Source organism: Amborella trichopoda, chromosome 13, assembly GCF_054954075.1.
Source record: "Amborella trichopoda isolate Santa Cruz 75 chromosome 13, AtrichopodaSantaCruz75HAP2 v2.0, whole genome shotgun sequence".
Lineage (NCBI taxonomy): Eukaryota > Viridiplantae > Streptophyta > Magnoliopsida > Amborellales > Amborellaceae > Amborella > Amborella trichopoda.
Window position 1 is genome coordinate 12,985,113 of NC_142348.1, and position 18,862 is coordinate 13,003,974.

Below are 18,862 nucleotides of genomic sequence, written 5' to 3' on the forward strand. Positions count from 1 at the left end.
TCAATCTCTGAACTATACTTCATAACATATTTAATGAAACTCAAATTGCATATCATGCATTCTGCAATGGAATAGATTGAAGTTCCCAGTGATACATCCTCATGACCACGACCGAACTCACTCAAATCAAATCATAATGAATAATCGAGTGGAACTGCAATAGAAAAACCATAAGTGAAATAAATATAATATTGTGAACAAATTAACCATGGATTTTCCAGTACATTATATCGAAGATCTAAATAGCTCACATGTGTTCCTTCCAGAATACAGCACATCCATCGTTTGCATTTCCCGTGCGACCCTAGAGCCAAGTAATCAGAGAAACTTGAAATTCAGATCTTACTTTATGTTATCTGTTATAATGCCGTGTAAGAAAGAAATTAATCCCGACAGGATGTGTGAAACTACCTTGTAAACACCTTCATAGCCATCTTTCTTGAGCAACATAACTATATCATCAAATTGATCAACCTCCTGCACGTAAAGAAAACTAATTATATACGATCTAAAGATGCACATTTCTTACAGTTACCAATTGTGAATTTACAAGTCACATCAAAAAAGGTTATTCAAAAGTAATACAACTGAATAAAGTAAGACTAGAGTGAAGGAAATAAAGTGTACATTTGTAAAATTTGGAAAGTTGAAGCCCAATAGCATGAGTGATACAACTGTTCATGCAGGCCACAAGCCCAAGTCATTTACTTAGGGTACCACCTCATTCCATAATATAAGGTTCTGAATGGAATCCATTTTACTTGAGCTTCAACAGTCAAAACCTATATTTGTATTACTCCAATTAACCCTTTCACCTCAGCTTCAATCTAGTTTATGAAAAATAATGGAAATAAACAACCAATTTTATTTGAAATCAGTTTCTACCACTGATATCTTCTCCATTATTCTCCAAAATATATCCTTATATGGAATCTAGAGATTACAGGGTTTTGCAAGAAGTTTTCACCAAAGTGATCATCAGTGGTCAGTGTTTTGTGACAAAATAAAAAATGGAAGGCAAAGGCTGGTTACATAAAGTAGGGATCAGGGAACTACAATGGCATAATTCCAATGCTCAAAAAATTCCTTATCAGCATTCATATTTGCTAGTCTATATACGACGCGTTCTCTATTTGCATGAGCCACATTTGTAGTATTAAATTTACAGTGTAAATCAGCAGTAATACATAATCAGTCTCAAGGGATAACACCAACCTTGATAACCCATCTGATGACATTCATGGAGGCCCCTGCACTACAGGAGAATACCATGGGACTCCAAACTGCTGCCCATGTTGGATAGTCACTGGACCTCAAACCCAAGAAGAGTCTTCCATTCCCAAGGAGCTCAAAACATATGATCATATCACTGTACAGTCATTTTAATAACCTCCCTTACCACTTACGAACAGGAATGTGTTTCAAGAAATGATCAAATTTTAGTTTCGATATTTCACATAAGGAAAGTGGCATTTTACAAAGTGTCTCATTCTTACCACAGATCTTTTGATAACTCGAGACAAAAGTGCACCACATTAATACATAATGTGATGGGGCTACTAGCCTTTAAAGGCCTTGAGAGCATGTAAAAATAAAAATTATAGTGGATGTACACTTTTGTGGGAATGCATGAATTGTTGGTTGACTGACCTTGAGTTGAGCGGTCCAGGCCCAAGTCACGTCCAAAACCCTTACCCCTAGGCATAGGCACTACCATTAAGGGTTACATTATTTGTATGGTCATCCCTCGTTGAGGTCGGAGAGATACCCAAGGATGATGCTTGTGGGCCAAGAGCCGGTGGTCTCCTTCATGCGATTATAGGCCTGTGAGGTAAGGCCCAAATCCTCAACAACAACTGCACGGCATGTACACATTATAGCCACATCTTGGGAAGCAACCTAGAAGGGTCTTGTAAACGTGCATAAGAGAGAGTCCCCTTGCACTACAGTGATATGTCCATTTGTTCATCCTTATGGATATGACTTGCTATAGAAGTTGCAATCTACACACTAGACTCTGTACATAAGCATGTTGAAGAATGGTCATTGGGTCATTCCACTGAGAGGGTCTCATAACTATGGTGAACTATGTCAAATAGTTCTTCGAAGAATATGCAACGAACAAGAAAATTTAGGAAACAAATTACATAAGCAAAGGGAGATCAACCCTTAACAGGTTACTTTCCTATGTATTGATAACTACAATACCAATAAACCTGTCCTAGGAATTCAAAAAGACAATTTAACCTTGAGGTACGTATCCAATGAATATTTTAGTACTAAGGGCCCATAGATCATTAATGAAATAATGCTTGGACATATGCATTATAATGTGAAATTAATATTCAAGAATGATACAACAAGGACACAAATATTATCCACTTCTCCAAAAATAAAAGTAAACAATTTATATTGGTATGCAAATCCAATCATCTTGCAAGTTACAAATTGAGACAATTAAAAAAGTTATTGTGCACTAAACCAAAAGAAAGATAAACATGGAATAAAAAAACAGATTCTTCTCATAGACAATAAAAAATGATTGCAAGGTGTCCCCCACGATGTAATCTTTCATATAAATAGAAACTTTTAGTACAAAAGCAACATATAGAAAAATAACTACACGGCCTTTCTAGTAGAATGAATTCTAAAAGTTCAAAAGACTTTTGGTGAAACTTGTATAGATAATTATCTATCACACCATTCACTTTGATCTCCACACAAAACATATTCTCAGCACAGCTCGCAATCCCGTCTTGTTACTCCATTAAAAGTCCTCCTAACTTCCAACAAATTCAGGACAGCCCCATTTTTGTTTTCCTTTTTTTTTTTCTTTTTTAATGGTTAACTTCGAACCTTGTTGGTTATGGAGGAGTTAACTATGCATCTATAGGCTGAGGTACTATAGTGTATGTTGTTCGCGGATGACATAGTTTTGATTGATGAGACTAAAGGTGGCATCAAAGCAAAGCTAGAACTCTTGAGGGATCCTCTAGAATCTAAGGTTTAAAAATTAACCGAACTAATGCAAAATATATAGAATGCAAGTTTAGTAATAACAGGAGTAGAACGAGGAAGTAGTTAAAATTGATGTCCAAGAAATTCCTAAAAGAGATTACGATATTGACAATAATCTAGGAGAATGGCCTGATTGAGGAAGATGCAACACATAGAATAAGAGCTAGGTGGGCGAAATAGAGATGTGCACCTGGAGCTTTATGTGATCACCACAGACCAATGAAACTGAAGGGAAAGTTTTATAAAACGACTATTAGACCAGTCATGCTTTTATGGGACGGAATGTGGGTCAAAAAACAACATAATCATAAGATGAGCGTAGCTAAGAAGAGGATGTTGAGATGGATGAGTGGCAAAACATGAAAGGATTGAATTCGTAATGAATACATATGAGGGTATTTAGGGGTGGCTCCAATGGGTGATAAGATGAGAGAAGTAAACTTAGGTGGGCTGACCATATGCAGTGTAGACCTAATACAGCACCAGTTAGGAGGGGCCATTTGGATTGAGTAGAAAGTTCTAAAAGGACAGGAGAAAGGCTCAAAAGGATATGGATGGAAGTGGTGAGAAGAGATATGGTGATTTATAGTCTGACAAAGGGCATGGCCCTTGATAGAGTAGAATGGCGGAACATAATTCATATAGCCGACCCTAAATAGTTGGGATAAAGTTCGGATGATGATGATGATGCTGCTTTAAGTTTGGTGGTTCTTTGTTGACTATTGGGCAAGGTGACAGTGTGGTTTTCTAGTACAAATAAACAAGTTGATTATGATAGAAAATATGCAATATTGCCCAATCAAAATAACAAGGATAGAGCAAAACGCAAATTTTGTAATGGGATTTATAATATTGGCACAAATCAATTAATGGAACATTTGGTTGGCATTAAAGTGGTTGTAGGCCTATCCATAAAGGTGCCTCTTGAAGTTAAGAGAGATATGTTAGCCCATCCTGAGGCAGGACAAAGGAAACATAAGGAAAGAAAAATTATAAGGACATTGTAAGATCTGAGAATCTTTATGGAGTCAAAGAAGAAAAACATATATATGCTAAGGAAGGAGAACCCATGGGCTCTAGTACAAGGAGAAGGGGTTGGGGGAGAAGGCCTTGAGCAAAGAGGCATCTAGATTTTTATTTCCCTCTTATTGAGGCTGCAATTTGAGGAAAGAAGCAGACTACCATGGAAAACAGCTTTAAGAAGGAAGATAGGGGTCAGGCATGTTAGTACATAGCCCAATGGATGTATCAAGCAGGAATTTCTTTCAATGCTGCTAGCATGAAAAGCCTACGGCCTAAGTAGGAAGCAATGGGGCAGTTTGGGCCAAGGGTGAAGGCCATTACAACTCATGATCTCAACGAGCCCTTACTAAAACAAGGAGGGGCTCACAAATGAGTACTTGAAGACCGACAATTACTCCACTTCTTTTTCCTCTTTTCTTCTTTTAGCTTTTGTTTTTCTTTTACCCTCCCTCTCCTTGCCTAATTTTTCTTTTACTACTTCTTATTTATTTGTATTTCTGGTTGAGCACCGAATTGTTGGACACCCAACAAACTTTCTCTGCTTCTCATTTCTCTCTACTTGTTATACCCAAACTCCCTACCTCCTTCTCTATCTTCCTCTCCTCCCCCTTCCCATCTACTTCTCTCTCCAACTAAGCCTCTTTTCTCTCGTCTTTAACACCTTTTCTCTCTATAGATTTCTCTTCTCTCTCCTCCTTAACCTCTTCTTCTCTCTCTAAAGACTCCTCATTTTCTTCTTTCCTCTCTACTTACAATACGCGGATGATACCTTGGTTTTCCTGGACGCCACCCGTATTGAAGTTAGAGCTCTCAAAAGATTCCTCAGCTGGTTCCAATCAGCAACATAGTTCAAGGTTAATATGGAAAAATCCAGTATGTAGGGTGTAGCCTTGTTATCTGCTGAAATTTGAGCATTTATTCCAGATTGGGTGTGCAAAGTCCAGGATTTCCCTACTACCTATCTTGGCCTACCTTTGGGTTTGGGGATGCCTAGAAAGCGGCAATGGTCCCATGTCCTAGACAAGGTAGACAGACGCCTGGCGGGATGGAAGGGTAGATTCCTTTCTTTGGCAGGAAGAAATACCCTGACTACTTCAGCCGCAATAGAGAACAGGAAGGGGGAAAGAGGGTCTCCTTGCCTGAGACCCCTCAAGGAAGGGAAGTAGCCGAACAGTGTTCCATTAACGATGATAAAGAAGTGTGGGGTGGAATAACAGCCACTCATCCACTTCCTCCATCTCTCCCCAAATCCCATTCTGGCCATGCACTCATTCAGGACTAACCAGTCGACATGGTCATAGGCTTTTTCCCAGTCGATTTTGAAAATAATCCCTTGTTTCTTGGTGATATGTCTCGAGTGAATGCATTCATGGCCCACTAAAGCTCCATCAAGAATTTGTCTGACTTTGATAAAGGCTGATTGTGAAGGAGAGATGATAGATGGTAGAACAAGTTGCAGCCTAGAGGCTAGGACTTTTGCCAGAATCTTGTAAGAGGAGTTGAGGAGGCTGATTGGGCGGAAGGCTTTGATCTCCTCAGCTCCTTCTTTTTTAGGGACAAGAGCGAGGAAGGTGGCATTCATAGCTTTGTTGAGAGTTCCCCTGTGGAAGAACTCCTCAAAAAAGTTAAGGAAGTCAGGGTGGAAAATATCCCAAAACTCCTTGAAGGGGGCAACCGAGAAGCCTTCTGGCCTAAGGGCCTTGTCACTGCCTAAAGCATTTACGGCTTTAAAGATCTCCTCTTCTGAGAAAAGCCGCTCTAACCAAGCAGTTTGAACTTCAGTGAGAGTCAGAAAGTCGAGGGTTGATAATCTTGGTCTAGGGCTAGAGGGAGAAGAGTATAAATTCTGAAAGAACTCTAAGATTGCATGTTGACTTTCACCTGGTTGGGTAATGTAGGAATTGTTGACTTTTAACATCGAGATAGCATTGTCTCTTCTGCGGCAGTTGGCTATCCGGTGAAAAAAACCAGTGTTGTGGTCCCCTACTTTCAACCAAGATACCCTCGATCTCTGGAACCAATAGATATCTTCTTTCTTTAGAGTAGAAAGGTTCTCCAATTTGGTCTTTGGACCTAAGGTCTTGCTCAGCGGCATTCAGAGATCTAGATTCTTCGATAAGGTCAAGGTTCTTGATACTTTCCAGCAAGGTAGACTTTAAGTGCGAGAAATTCCCATGAATGGTTCTGCTCCAAGATTTGAGAGCATTTTGAGGAGTTGGATTTTCTTCTGAAGTACAAAGCCAGCTCTCCCCGCAACCTGAGAGTCAAAAGAATTTCACCAGGTTTGGACAAGGGCGGGTAGGGCCTTCTCGTGGAGCCAATGCAGTTCAAATCTGAAAGGACGAGGGCCCCTAGTGATAGCATCGGTATCAAGCAGAATTGGACAATGGTCCAATGTAGTAAGGCTAAGGAAAGTGATCTCGGAAATCATTCCTCCCAATTGACAAAAATAAGGAATCTATCAAGTTTAGAAAGGGTGGGGTTGGTGCTATGGTTGGACCAAGTATATTGGCATCCTTGAAGAGGAATGTCGATCAGCTCATTGCGACCGATCAAATCTGAGAAATTCCTCATTTCCCGGGAGACTAAGGACGAGGAATTTCTGTCATAAGACCATCGGACGATGTTGAAATCGCCACCCACACACCAAATGGCGTGTGGAAGGGATGCTATATAGTCCAGTTCAGACCAAAGCCTATGTCTGATGGTCAGAGAATCCGGCCCATAGATGGCAGACAATTTCCACGGGACACCATCAGATATATTAGAGAGTAGAAGGGTGATTGAAAATTCTCCTATAAAGTGGGAGTTAAGAGAGAGGTCGGATGGATCCCAGACCACCCAAATGCCTCCTGAAGCCCCATTCGCCGGCAAAGAGACCCACTAGCACGGTCTCCTACCCCAGACCCGACGAATGAGTTGGAGGTCAGGGTCTGGTAGTTTGGTTTCAAGGGGGGCCAAAATGGTAGGGGAGAATTTAGAGGTGAAAGGTTTGACTGCATCTTTCTTAGCGAGCTGTCCGAGCCCTCTGATGTTCCAAATGAACAGTTTCATTTATAAGAGAAGAAGGCAGGGGAGGAGGCCAGGGGGATCTCCTTGGGCAGTCGATAGTGGAGGGGGAAGGGCGACAATCAATGGGCTTCCCTAGCAAAGGTAAGGAAGAGAAAAGATTGCATAGTTCTCTTTGGCCTTTGAGTCTCACCTGCAACCTGCTCTGCGCGTCTGCTGTGATGTATCTGTGTGCAAGTCCTTCAAGACCGTCGTACTCAAAACCCATTATTCTGTATATAGTTCTCATTCTATCTTCTTCAATATTGATCTCGTCTTCAGTATTCTCCTCGACCACTTCGCCATCCTGGGAAATGGAGGGGGTTGACATTTGTGCTACAGGTTTAGCTTAGGAGGAAAAAGGGGGTGGATGGACGGATGGGTAGATATCAGAGGGTAGGGCAGGGAGGGGCAAAACACCTGGGGTAGAGTTAATAAGGGTATGCTAGGGAGTCCCTGAATTCTCCGTAGTATCCACGGGTAGAAGAGGCGAAATAAGGGAAGGGTTAGGTGGTCGATGCTGCAGAGGATTAAGGCTAGGGATAGCAGCAGGGTCAAGGGGTGAAGCAGTGGGTAGTCGATCGGGAGAAAGGATAAAGTAGGAAGGTAGGTGAGATATTGGTGAGTCTGGATGGATGTGTAAGAGGAAAGAAAAACGGGGGAATTGGGGGGCCAAACATAGTGAATACTTTGAGGCCTGTGGATGTGGACCAGGTGTGGGGTAAAGGAGAGGTGTGGTGCCAGAAGATCGGCGATAGATGCCGAGGGGTGGGGTTTAAAGACTGGGCAGCAACAATGCCCAAAGGATAAGATTCTCGATTCATCTTCTGTTAAGAAGAAGGCTTTTGACCCTAGGGGAGAAGGAAGTCAAGGTTGAGGGGGTAGAAAGAGAGAGAGAGAGAACAGGGAGAGGGAGGAGGAGAGACCAACCAAGAGGAAGACAGAGACAGGGGGGGAGAGTCGCCTGGGTAGCAGTTGGCAGAGAAATTTCGTGCACTACCTCTGGCCAGGGATCGAGGCTCTGCGCATGCACAGAGGAGGTTGGAGGAGGCGAAACTGAGGGGGGAACAGTAGTCAGGGTGGTCTCGGTCTTTAACTCTGACCCAGATTCATGGCTCTGCAGCTGCGAAGTGGACTTCTGAGGGGGCTAGACCGGCCGAGTAGGGGAAGACGAAGAGGTGAGGCCCAACAAAGGTAGCTGATGGGAGAGGTTTGGCTGACGCGCCGACGGAAGTACTGAAGAGGTAGTCGATGGGGACAAGTGGGTGGGATGAGACAGTCGCGGCGGCATAAACGCAGTTGTGGGCTGGATGGCTGCCAGGTGGCAAGAATAAGGCAGCTCGAGGAGCTCAAAGTCTCGGGGCCCTGGACGGTCGGGTAACGGGTCTGGGCTAGGAGGAAGATTGGGGGGGTGAACAGAGGAGTGAGGGCCGAGTAAGGCGCCAACATCGAGAGAGAGAGGGGCTCCAATACCGCAAAGGATAGGCGAAGGTGAGGCATCAACAAAGGCTGACACCTGGGGAGAAGAAGGGGGGAAGGCGGTAATGGACGGGGACAGCTGGGGGACACCTGACTACGATGGATGTAACGTGGAGCCCGAGGTAGACAAATGGAGGGGGTTGGACAGCTGTGATAGGCACGGGAGGGTAGAAGGGGTGCCGTCACCAGGTTTGTGGGATTAGGTGTCTCAAGGGGACGCGTGGCAGGCAAAGGGGAAGAGTGAAGGGCAGAGATAGAGGCGGTGGGAAAAGGAGGAAACGGATAGGGTAAAAGAGGTGGGCCAGGTGAGAGCGTGTGAGGGGGATAAGAGGAAGATGGGTCGGGTCGATCACCCCAACCTCGAGAAGGGTGGGGGGGGGGGGGGAGGGATCCTCAACCACCTCTTTCTCGAATCGTTGGATCAACGCGGGCTCGGAAAGTTGTACCGCTCCACGACTCGGATAAAAAATTGAGTCAGGTGCAGAGAACGGTTTCGAGGCGGACGCATCCAAAACCGAAAGAGAGGCCAACCCCCTGTTCTAGTTCCGGAGCTGTGGGCGAGGGCGCCAGACATTCTTATGGGGCAGATGACCCAAGGGGCCCCCAACCTCGAGAAGGGTGGGGGGGGGGGAGGGATCCTCAACCACCTCTTTCTCGGATCGTTGGATCAACGCGGGCTCGGAAAGTTGTACCGCTCCACGACTCGGATAAAAAATTGAGTCAGGTGCAGAGAACGGTTTCGAGGCGGACGCATCCAAAACCGAAAGAGAGGCCAACCCCCTGTTCTAGTTCCGGAGCTGTGGGCGAGGGCGCCAGACATTTTTCTGGGGCAGATGATCCAAGGGGGGCACCTTAGAGAAAGTTTTATCGGGTGGTCGCCGGTGGGGCCACTCACGGTTGTGTTTTTTCCTAGTCACCACCATCCACTGCTGAGAAGAGTTTCCGTTGTAGGAACCAGGTGGGATTGTTGAAGGAAATTGGGGGAGGGGGGTGAAGCCGAAGTCCAGGAGGTTGAGAGAGGGTAATAGAAATTATTTATTTTGAGCCATACCGTTTGAGGAATCGAAGTGGTGTCCAGGACTTCTAGCAAAAGTCGAATGGAGCCCAAAGGTAGAGACTCCAAGGAGATCCAGTGGATGAACACGAGATTGCCGCAAGCTGTCGCTACTCTCTTAAAGGTCTCTGGTGACCATGCATGAAGCGGTAAGTGATGGAGGGTGAGCCAAACCTTTGTTTCCTGAAAGAGCCTTCTTTTGGTGACCACCGCCGAAGAGAGCAACAGGCTCCTTTGAACGACGGGTTAGAGGTTTTGAGTAGAGCTAAATTAGCTTCTTCTTGAGAGTAGAAGGAAAAAACCAAATCTCCACAAGAGAGACGTCTACATACTAAGTTGGGTTCCTCCTAGAGGCTTCTGGCCCACCTTTCGATTCCTCTTAAGTCATCTCGTTCCGGTTGAAAACTACCAATTAAGGAAGCAGAAAGTTTTTTGGTGAGTCTCTGTCTCCTCCAAAGTGTGGTGATACAAAATGGTAGGTAGGGGGAGACCACAGGGGAGACAGGAGGACTGCTAGGGACCTGAGAAACGGGTTAGATTTGGGAGACGAAACAACTTGCACAAAAGAGGATTTGTGGGTAAAGGCCGGTGGCAAAGAGTTCAGAGGGGGGGGGGGACGATGCAGATGTGTTTTAGGATACAAGGCATTGATGTCGCTCCAGGTGGTAGGAGGGAGGCAGGGGCGATTAAGCGACCTCCGATTCCTTCCTTTCATGTCTCCACAGCCTCTATGTATTAACCTCTTGGGGATCTTGATCCCTACCTTTTGGGATCTTGATCCCAACCTTTTGGGGATCTTGCTCCAAACCTCAAAGAATATGTGGGTGGACCCTTTCACTCTATATTATTATATATGCTTAGCAAAAAACTCTTTAAAATAGCGATATCTTTATTTATAGACTATTGATGTGCAGTTTATTTTTAGTTTAGTACATAAATATACAAAGGAGGGGGGTAAATAATACGTTTCTCAAGTAGTTACAGGTATGGCCAATATGGCAACTGCTTATTAGTGGTGAAGAGAATACACATATTTGGACACCCTGCACAGCGACTACATTAACCTCATGCTTAAGGCAATAAGCAAGTTGACAGTAGTCAACACAACAATGAAGATAGCAAGAGCTATTACTATGTTTATATACGACAACACCCAAGTCTTAGCCATGATGATGAAGTTTACAAAAAGAGGGAGTTAGTAAGGTCAGGGGGGGACTAGATCTGCTGCTTCCTATTGTCATTGCATTACATATTGGCCTAGAGAGCAAAGCACAGTGACACGTATTTCCCTAAAGAATGGGCCAAAAGCCAATGGTCTACGCACATGCAAAGGGGAAGAGAACAGTTGATATGGGACCAAAGCGAGTAACTGACTTTTTTCCTAGTCCTTTACTCCTAACTTCCTAAGCAGAGTCTTCATGTCCCTTTAGGGAATCCCTAACCCCTAAATTATATTATACTTTTCTAAATTCTAATCATGCATTCATGCATTATCCAACTGATGCATACAATAACGAGAAACAAGCTCGAGCAAAAGAGACCGCACGATGTTGTTTACATTCAGTATAATCAGAGGTTAAAAGCGCGAGATCAACATCACCATCAACACGACCCCATTTCTGTAAGACATATTGATTATTTCGATGACTGATTGGCCAATGCTGGAGATCATGCAATATTCCGTAAAGAGAATTTGAGCTGGAGACAAGTTCAAAAGGTTATTGCAACCCCATTAAGCCCTATGCCAGCCACCAATCTAAATCTAAAAGGAAGGCCATGAGAAGATAAGGGGAGGAGGAGACTCACTCAGAGAAGACTGAGGAAGAAGAGCAATATGTCGAAGTGGATGACTTGATAATGATTGCTTGGCATCATTAGATTCAGATACATCTGGTGGTGGTTGTCGAGATGGAGATGATGGTGTGGAGATGGAGATGATGGTGTTCGTGGTGTTGGTGGTGGTGAATATGATGAGGTAATCAATTTGAGATTTGAGCTTATAAAATTTGTTGTCTTGTTTTGCTGTTTTACATTTAAGTCTTTGAATTTTGACTTTTATGACTTTCAGAAACATGCTGATCAACATAGATTGTGGAGTGTAGACTAACTATGGCATATTGAAATTGTTTAATGATCCATAAAATTTTGTATAAATTTTAAGCAAGTTTCACTCTTCTAAAGTTTTAATTATTCAATTTCACGATTCAAACTCATGTATATATGACTTTAAAAATTGTTTCCTTTATTGACTACTACTTAAGTTCAACTAGGGTGTTCGGTATCCAACCCAAACCTCCCAACAACACCCTTAGGTTCACCCCTCTCCGCTCGGGCCGCCTCGAAAGCTAGCCACGTACTGGCTACCCAGGCGGCCAAATCCGTTTATTAAAATACTAAGTATAGCAATGGTTATAGTAAAAAGGTCCTCAGCAGCATTATTCAATGACCCGTTAGTATCATCTTTCTTGCTTAACTTCATCACATCTTGCCCTTCACGTTTTGTTATCATATCAAAAATAGTCAACATCAATAGGTTTTACCGAAGAAGTTAACAAAATCTTCATTTTAAATAAATTACAAGAAAAGCCAAACTACAAAGTATGAGCAAATAAGTTGAATAGCAAAAACATATGCAGCCAACATCACTAGGCTGACCTCGTAATGAACAAAAACTACATTAAAAAGGGAACAACACATGCCTGCAAGCATAAAATACTTGGCTTATAACATTTAATCTCCTCATGTAGCAGATTCTTCCTCCAGTCCCAATTTAAAATTTGTGGCGAAACATGATGATAGAGGTCCATGTGCTTTAAGACATTGTCGACTCCTAATATGTTATAGGAGACAATCACAAACCTATCTGCAATATGCGAAACTCCTGTTATCACTTGAGAAGGTTTCTGCCACAACTGATCACAAATCACAAACATATAGATTGCACAGTGATGGAAATTTCATAACAAAGTTACAGACAACAAAAAGTAAAACAAACTGAGTTCAATTTTTTCATTCATTGAGAGTCAGAAATACACACTAACATAATTCCTGTAGTACATGATTTATCAAGCATTACTTGCTAAAGAATTTATGGGAAGGCCAGATGTCAGAATGCAAATTTGTCAGATATATAACATGGAAAGAGTTACATAAGGATGCTGCCTTATAATGTAGAACTACGGATGCCCCTCAAAAATCCATCGGAAAAGGTAGTTTTAATGTTGAAAAACCCTTTGATTGATCATCTCGACATCGAGATGTATGATTATGAAAAACAAAAAAAATTTAAGTCTCAGAAATAGTGCATTTTACAACATATTATCTACATTGTCTATTTTCAAGATTTTCATATGTTTATAGATCTACTTGATTTTAACAATTTTTTAAATTTAAAATTTTATAATTAGATATAAAAATAGATTTTGAGATAATCCTAAGAACACTTTACATCAAAATTATATACCATGATAAAATTTGAAGGTGCAAGGTGCACCTTACCTCTACAACTACGGATGCATCCGTATGCAAACTGCACTCATATAACATTAAGATTTATCGAAAAGCATTACAAAGAAATAAAAACCCTTAAAGGGTATAAAACTGTTGAATTCCTAAATACTAAACAAAGGTTTGATAACAACTAATTCAAATGCTATCAGAATTAAAAAATTACTATTTGATCAATTGACACTAATGACACCAACCAATTCAAATGCTCTTTGTGTTTCATTTTTCTTTACTAGTCTTCCCATTTTGTTGTAGATCACCAATCTTTGTGTGCTGCCTATAGGAGTTTTTGTATTATAATAGCCATAGCTATAATGAAAAATAGTCAACCATTCTCCCCCCCAAAAAAAAAAAGGGAGATGTGGTTTGTCCACTTAAGCAAGCTCCAAAATGAGAACAACCATTTGGTGAAACAATTTCGATCAAAGACCACAAAAATAAATTGGACAGGATTTGACTGAAGGCCAAAGGTCGCTCCAGTTCATGGAGTTGACAGTTGAGTCAAATATACACCGAAGTAAAAGAAACATTACTTAATACAGTCAGGATTAGAATTAACCCAAAATTACAATAAAACGATCATCTTTTCAGAGAAGGGAAGAAAATTGAAAAGAAAGTACAAATACTACCGCAATACTTCTATGTGGCAGGTTATCCAGAAGAACTGTTCACATGCTTGGAGGGGTACTAGTATGGGATGGGAGCCAGTAAATCTTTGGGTGGATCCTTGGCTTCTAGAAGGTTGGAGTTTGGATATATATGGTCTAGAGCTACATAGAGAGCATGGGACTCCCCCCCATTTTGAAAGTGGCTGCTTTCATTCACGAGTCAACTCAGGCTTGGGTCCTGCCCACTCCTACTTCAAGAGGTTTAATTCAGCCTGGAGTGCAATAGATTCTTGTCCACTTCCTGCTGAGCCATTTTAGAATAAGCTTGTTGGGGTCAGTGCACTTGATGGAGATTTCACGATCAAATAAGTGTGGAAATAATTCATTTGAGAGGATTTATTCGTCCTGGTTTAAATGAAGTTTGGAAGGCTCCTACTCACCTAAGAGAAAAGGAGTTCACTTGGCTTGCCCTTCAGCCCGAGCTTCCCAGTTTTCATCTTTTAAAGTCTCAAGAGGCCCAGCTAACTTCTTGCTACATTTTTCTGACATAACAATGAGATTTCTGCTGATAATTTGTTTCTTGCTCGTAGATAGCCTTAGTTACTCTGGCAATATATCATTTACAGTGCTGTAGATACTTCCAAGTGGGGCAACACCTCCTTCAGACTTCTTGAAATGGAGAATACACATATGCAAATCGAAGAATATGTCACATGTCTGAATTTCTTTCTTTCTGGTTATCATATGATGTCTTTGGCGTGAAAAGAAGAATCACATATTTGAAGACTGAGGCGAGTCCAAGGGGAAGGTAATTTACATCTGATCCTAGCAATTGTTAAGGATTTAGCAGACATAAAGATCTAGAAGTTCTTCAAGTGAGGAAGCTATCACAAGTAACCTCAAGTTGACTTGGAAGCAAGTCAAACATGTTAAACCATCTAAGGTTCGTTATGTTCAATGGGTCTCTCCACTAGAGGGATTTTTTGAATTGAATATAGATGGGGCTTCTTTTTGTAATCCAGGGGTAGCACGATGTGATGGCTCAATTTGTGGTCACAGCGGTTGCTATTTCTCTGCTTTTGCTTTGCCAATCGGCATCAATTCAAACAATACCACACAATTCAAGGCTTTGGAAAAAGGATAACTGGCTTTAGAATTGGATTGTAGCCACCTAGTCATAAAGAGTGACTCTACGTTCCTGAATCATTCTATAGCAGGAAGGCTTCCTCCTCCTCAAGGAGTTGGATGTTGTGTAACATAGAATGGTCTATCAATGTTGTGTAACATAGAATGGTCTATCCAGCATACTTTCTAAGAAGCAAACCAGGTCGCCAGCACACTACACTAAATATGGTGCAAGGTCAGCCAATCAACGATCTGAAGGGCCCGACATCCTTATTTCATTATGTTATTACCCTTCGCTGATGTAACAAACTAACAAATGTTAACCATCAAAAAGGTCCTAAGATCCTGTGATGCATTTTATTTTTATTTTTATTTTTTTCATTAATGAAAATGTATAGGCTGTTGGGCTTGGTGATAACTAAATCACCATACCCATATTTTCGTCTAAATATTAGGGTATTATGGCAAATAGAAAATTGGCTTTCTTGGGAAGCAAGAAAGTGAAGAGAGTGAAGGAGGACATAATACCCATCTTATGAGGGTCACCCCTTTGGGGTTATGGGAATAGATCTCCAATGTACAGATGGGTCTCAAGAGAGAGAGACATAGCCTCTGAGAGAGGGGCGGTATTCTCATAAGTTTTGGGTTGATTAATTTTCACTTCTAGAGAGAGAATATCTCTATGTTGCTCTCGAAGTTATCTTTCCAGTAGTGGTATTGCGGTGAGAATGAGGATGTTGATTGACGGTGTTGGAGAGCGGGTTTAGAAGGGAAGTTCGATGATGATCTTTTACCAATGTTTAGCAATAGGTATTATCTCTTGTAACCCAAAACAGTAATCTTCATTGTGATAGTGGAATTCTAGTTGCCGACACCGTGGATGTAGCCCTACAGGGTGAACCACGAAAATCATGTGTTGTTGTGGTGTGTTTTTTATGTTTGCTTTATTTCTCGTGCTCAAATTTTAGTTGTATTCATCAACTTTGTATTCATCGATTTTGGGTGGGATTCCCGGTTCCGCAAGCTAAAGGGTTCTCGAGAACCCTACAATACCATTCCCATTGATTTACCCCAAAGAAAAGATAAAAAAAAAAAAATAAAAAAAAAAAAAAAACCCAGCCCCAAGTAAACGAATACTCAGTTGCTAAGCCTTTCATTCTAAGAAGCACCAAGATATAAACCACAGTCGCAATGTGTTTGTTAACAATAAAAGAAACTCACATATTTCTAAACCACATCAATAAAATGAAAAGACAATAACTCCAATTGTAATCCACCCTTACAGAACCAGAAAAATCCAAAAAGGAAAAAGAAATGACAAAACCAAATTGCAAAATCACCTCTATATGAAGACAAATCATGGGAAGAGAAAACCCATCTGCGTTGTTGTGGTTCATAAGTTTTTCTCCTCTTTTTTGAAGCTCTTCGGCTGTGCTTCTTGCGTTTCGAAGTCACGACCTCTTGATTGAAGTCCTGGTCTGAACTTTGGAAGTTAGCTGAGATCTCTACTGAAAACCTTTGACGTTTGCCACAGTGGGTAGAGACTACCAAGCCCTCCTCCTGCTTAATACAGGTCTCATCAGCGGAGATGGAACCACTTATTTTCATGGGAACCCTAATTTTCGAGAGAGAGAAAGAGAGGGAGAGGGAGGGGAAGAGGGAGGGAGATTTAAACAATATGGATTTTCCACAAACCGCAACAGGAGCGAGAAGTTTTGATCTAAAGAAGTACCAAGAAGAAGATGAGGCCGAATGCGGCATAGAATTCTGGGAGCATGCTCTTCGAGCCATAAGTTCTATGTTCGGTAGTTCTTCTTTCTAGTGTGTTTTAATTCTTGGAATTAAGCACTTTCGTGTTTGATAACAGGAATTGTGCTGCTGAAGGCATGTTTGAGACTTCCAACTTCCGGAAAACGTTGATTTCGAGCCATAAGTTCTATGTGCGGTAGTTCTTTCTAGTGTGTTTTAATTTTTGGAACTTCTGTGTTTCGAAACCAAAACTATTAAGTTTTTAGCACATTCGTGTTTGATAACAGGAATTGTGCTGCAGCTGAAGGCATGTTTGAGACTTCCAACTTCCAGAAAACGTCGATTTCGAGCCATAAGCTCTAGGTGCGGTAGTTCTTTCTGGTGTGTTTGATCTTGGAACTTCTGTGTTTTTTGATCTTGGAACTTCTGTGTTTTGAAACCAAAACTATAAAGTTTTTGCACTTTCGTGTTTGATAACAGGAATTGTGCTGCAGCTGAAGGCATGTTTGAGACTTCCAACTTCCTGAAGAGTTGATACAGGCAGTTCCATGCCCCCATGAAAGAACGAAGCACGGACATGGTTGATGGACTACAATATCATTTTCAAATTTGTTTCTTTTCAAATTTGTTTCCTTGACATTTTTTATTTTTATTGTTTTATAAAATTCAAATCTAAAAAAAAATTGGAGGGTTTAGAGCATATTATAAAAATGAGAAATGATCCTATCGAATCCTTCCCCATCCATACGTATAGGATTCCAATGATCACCATTAAATTTGATACGGATCTTTATAAAACTCAAGTCTCACACCCATGTAATAACTTTTTTAAAGATCCATGTCAAATTTAATAGTGATCCTTTAGGGTCCTACACACATAAGTGGAGGAGGGTCTTATAGGATCATTACTCTTTAAAAATATATAAAAAATGATTGGAGCAAATTAAAATGATCAACACACCCATCAAAGGTTTAAGGGTATTTTAATCATTTTACTTTTTTTTCAAATGCATGAAGGCTAGTATAATGGACACCCAACTTTCACCTTATTATAAAAAAGATAAAAGCCAAATACTTGTATCAAATATCAACAATCCGATCAATATTAGACAAATGACATTATGGCATTCTAGATTAACTACAGTATGGACTATTGGGCTTGTTTAGAAATGTTGATCTTATATTCATCTATTGCTATTTTTTCGAATATTAGATTGGGATGAAATTTGTGCTAGGTATAGAGACCACAGTTTTGTTACATATACTTTAAATTTTCAATACAAGTGACTTTTTACACGGTTTTTGCATATGCATATAAATAAAAGTTACATTAATAATGAATTAATATATTCACTGGCCAACTTGATTTGCAACTCAAAATGACAAAAAAAAACCCTCAATATAGCCCCCTAAACATTTCCATTCATTTGATCCAGTGAACGTTGCAGAAATACAATGCCATTGATACTTAGAAACACTTTTCATTGAATATTTCATCGAACACTTTACGATTACAGTTTCTTGACCCAAATACAACCTTTCACTTTACAATGACTCAACAAATTGTACAGCGAAGACATCATCCTGCAAATTAAGATGCAATCAACCACGGGAAAGCCAATTCTATTAAGAAATGCTTGAGATCAACTCCTTGAGACTTAACTACATCCCATACCATATCTCCTTACCCATAGCACAAGTGATTGGTCCTTCTAATCCTCTAAACTGAGAAGCAATCAAAACATAACCATTATACAATTAATCATTCAAATGGAGGCTTATTTCATTATCATAAATTGAGCTTTGAAGAACTACGTGGTGCAAAACTAGGCTAAATTGCGCATATGAGGCACCATGCATAAGCATGCAATTAGATATGGTGGTAACTCATAAAATTGAACTTAATGGCTTCTAAATAGATGAATTATCTTGTTGTAAGTAAGTCAAATTAGTCGTAACCAGAAGCATAAAAGTTGAAGTTTAGCTCTATTAATGAGGCATTGAGCCATAGGATGCATGGGCAAAAGGACAAAGTGTGATGGCTTAGCTTTGGTGCTCATGGACATGAGGCATGGCTAGGGCATTGAGCTACTCTCTTTCTCTCTTTAGGTGGGGTGTGCCTTTCTATGGGGACCTCTCTCTCTCCAATTTGGTATCATAACTTTGCAATAGAGTTTAGGCGATAAAATTGGAGGAGAGGACCCTTATTTATAGGATTTGTAAAGAGTGCGTTGAAGGTTAATTTGATTAT

At 41.0% G+C, this 18,862-nt stretch overlaps 1 protein-coding gene and 1 long non-coding RNA gene across 40 annotated transcripts in view; one reads left to right on the forward strand and one right to left on the reverse strand.

Moving 5' to 3' along the window:
- LOC18435190 (DNAse I-like superfamily protein) overlaps window positions 1–16,685 on the reverse strand; it is a 63,568-nt gene extending 46,883 nt beyond the window's left edge. For 12 of the 39 annotated variants that reach the window (XR_016047443.1, XR_016047440.1, XR_016047441.1 and 9 more), the window contains exons 1-4: window positions 16,203–16,553; window positions 12,322–12,485; window positions 412–477; window positions 252–304 (exon numbers count right to left, since the gene is read on the reverse strand). Coding sequence is in view for 25 of the 39 variants with exons in the window: in XM_020667724.2 (XP_020523383.1) it covers window positions 252–304; window positions 412–477; window positions 12,322–12,485; window positions 16,203–16,470 (551 nt within the window). In the remaining 14 variants the exon portion in view is untranslated. Of the gene's footprint in view, window positions 1–224; window positions 305–411; window positions 478–12,321; window positions 12,535–16,202; window positions 16,554–16,594 lie in introns of those variants that run through there. The other 27 variants (XR_016047434.1, XR_016047445.1, XM_088855646.1 and 24 more) reach the window with 11 other exon arrangements.
- A 2-nt stretch (window positions 16,686–16,687) lies between these two features.
- LOC110007329 (uncharacterized) lies at window positions 16,688–17,209 on the forward strand. Its single transcript, XR_016047448.1, has 3 exons — window positions 16,688–16,802; window positions 16,913–16,974; window positions 17,106–17,209. It is a non-coding gene; the product is annotated as an uncharacterized LOC110007329 (long non-coding RNA).
- Window positions 17,210–18,862: the final 1,653 nt, after the last annotated feature.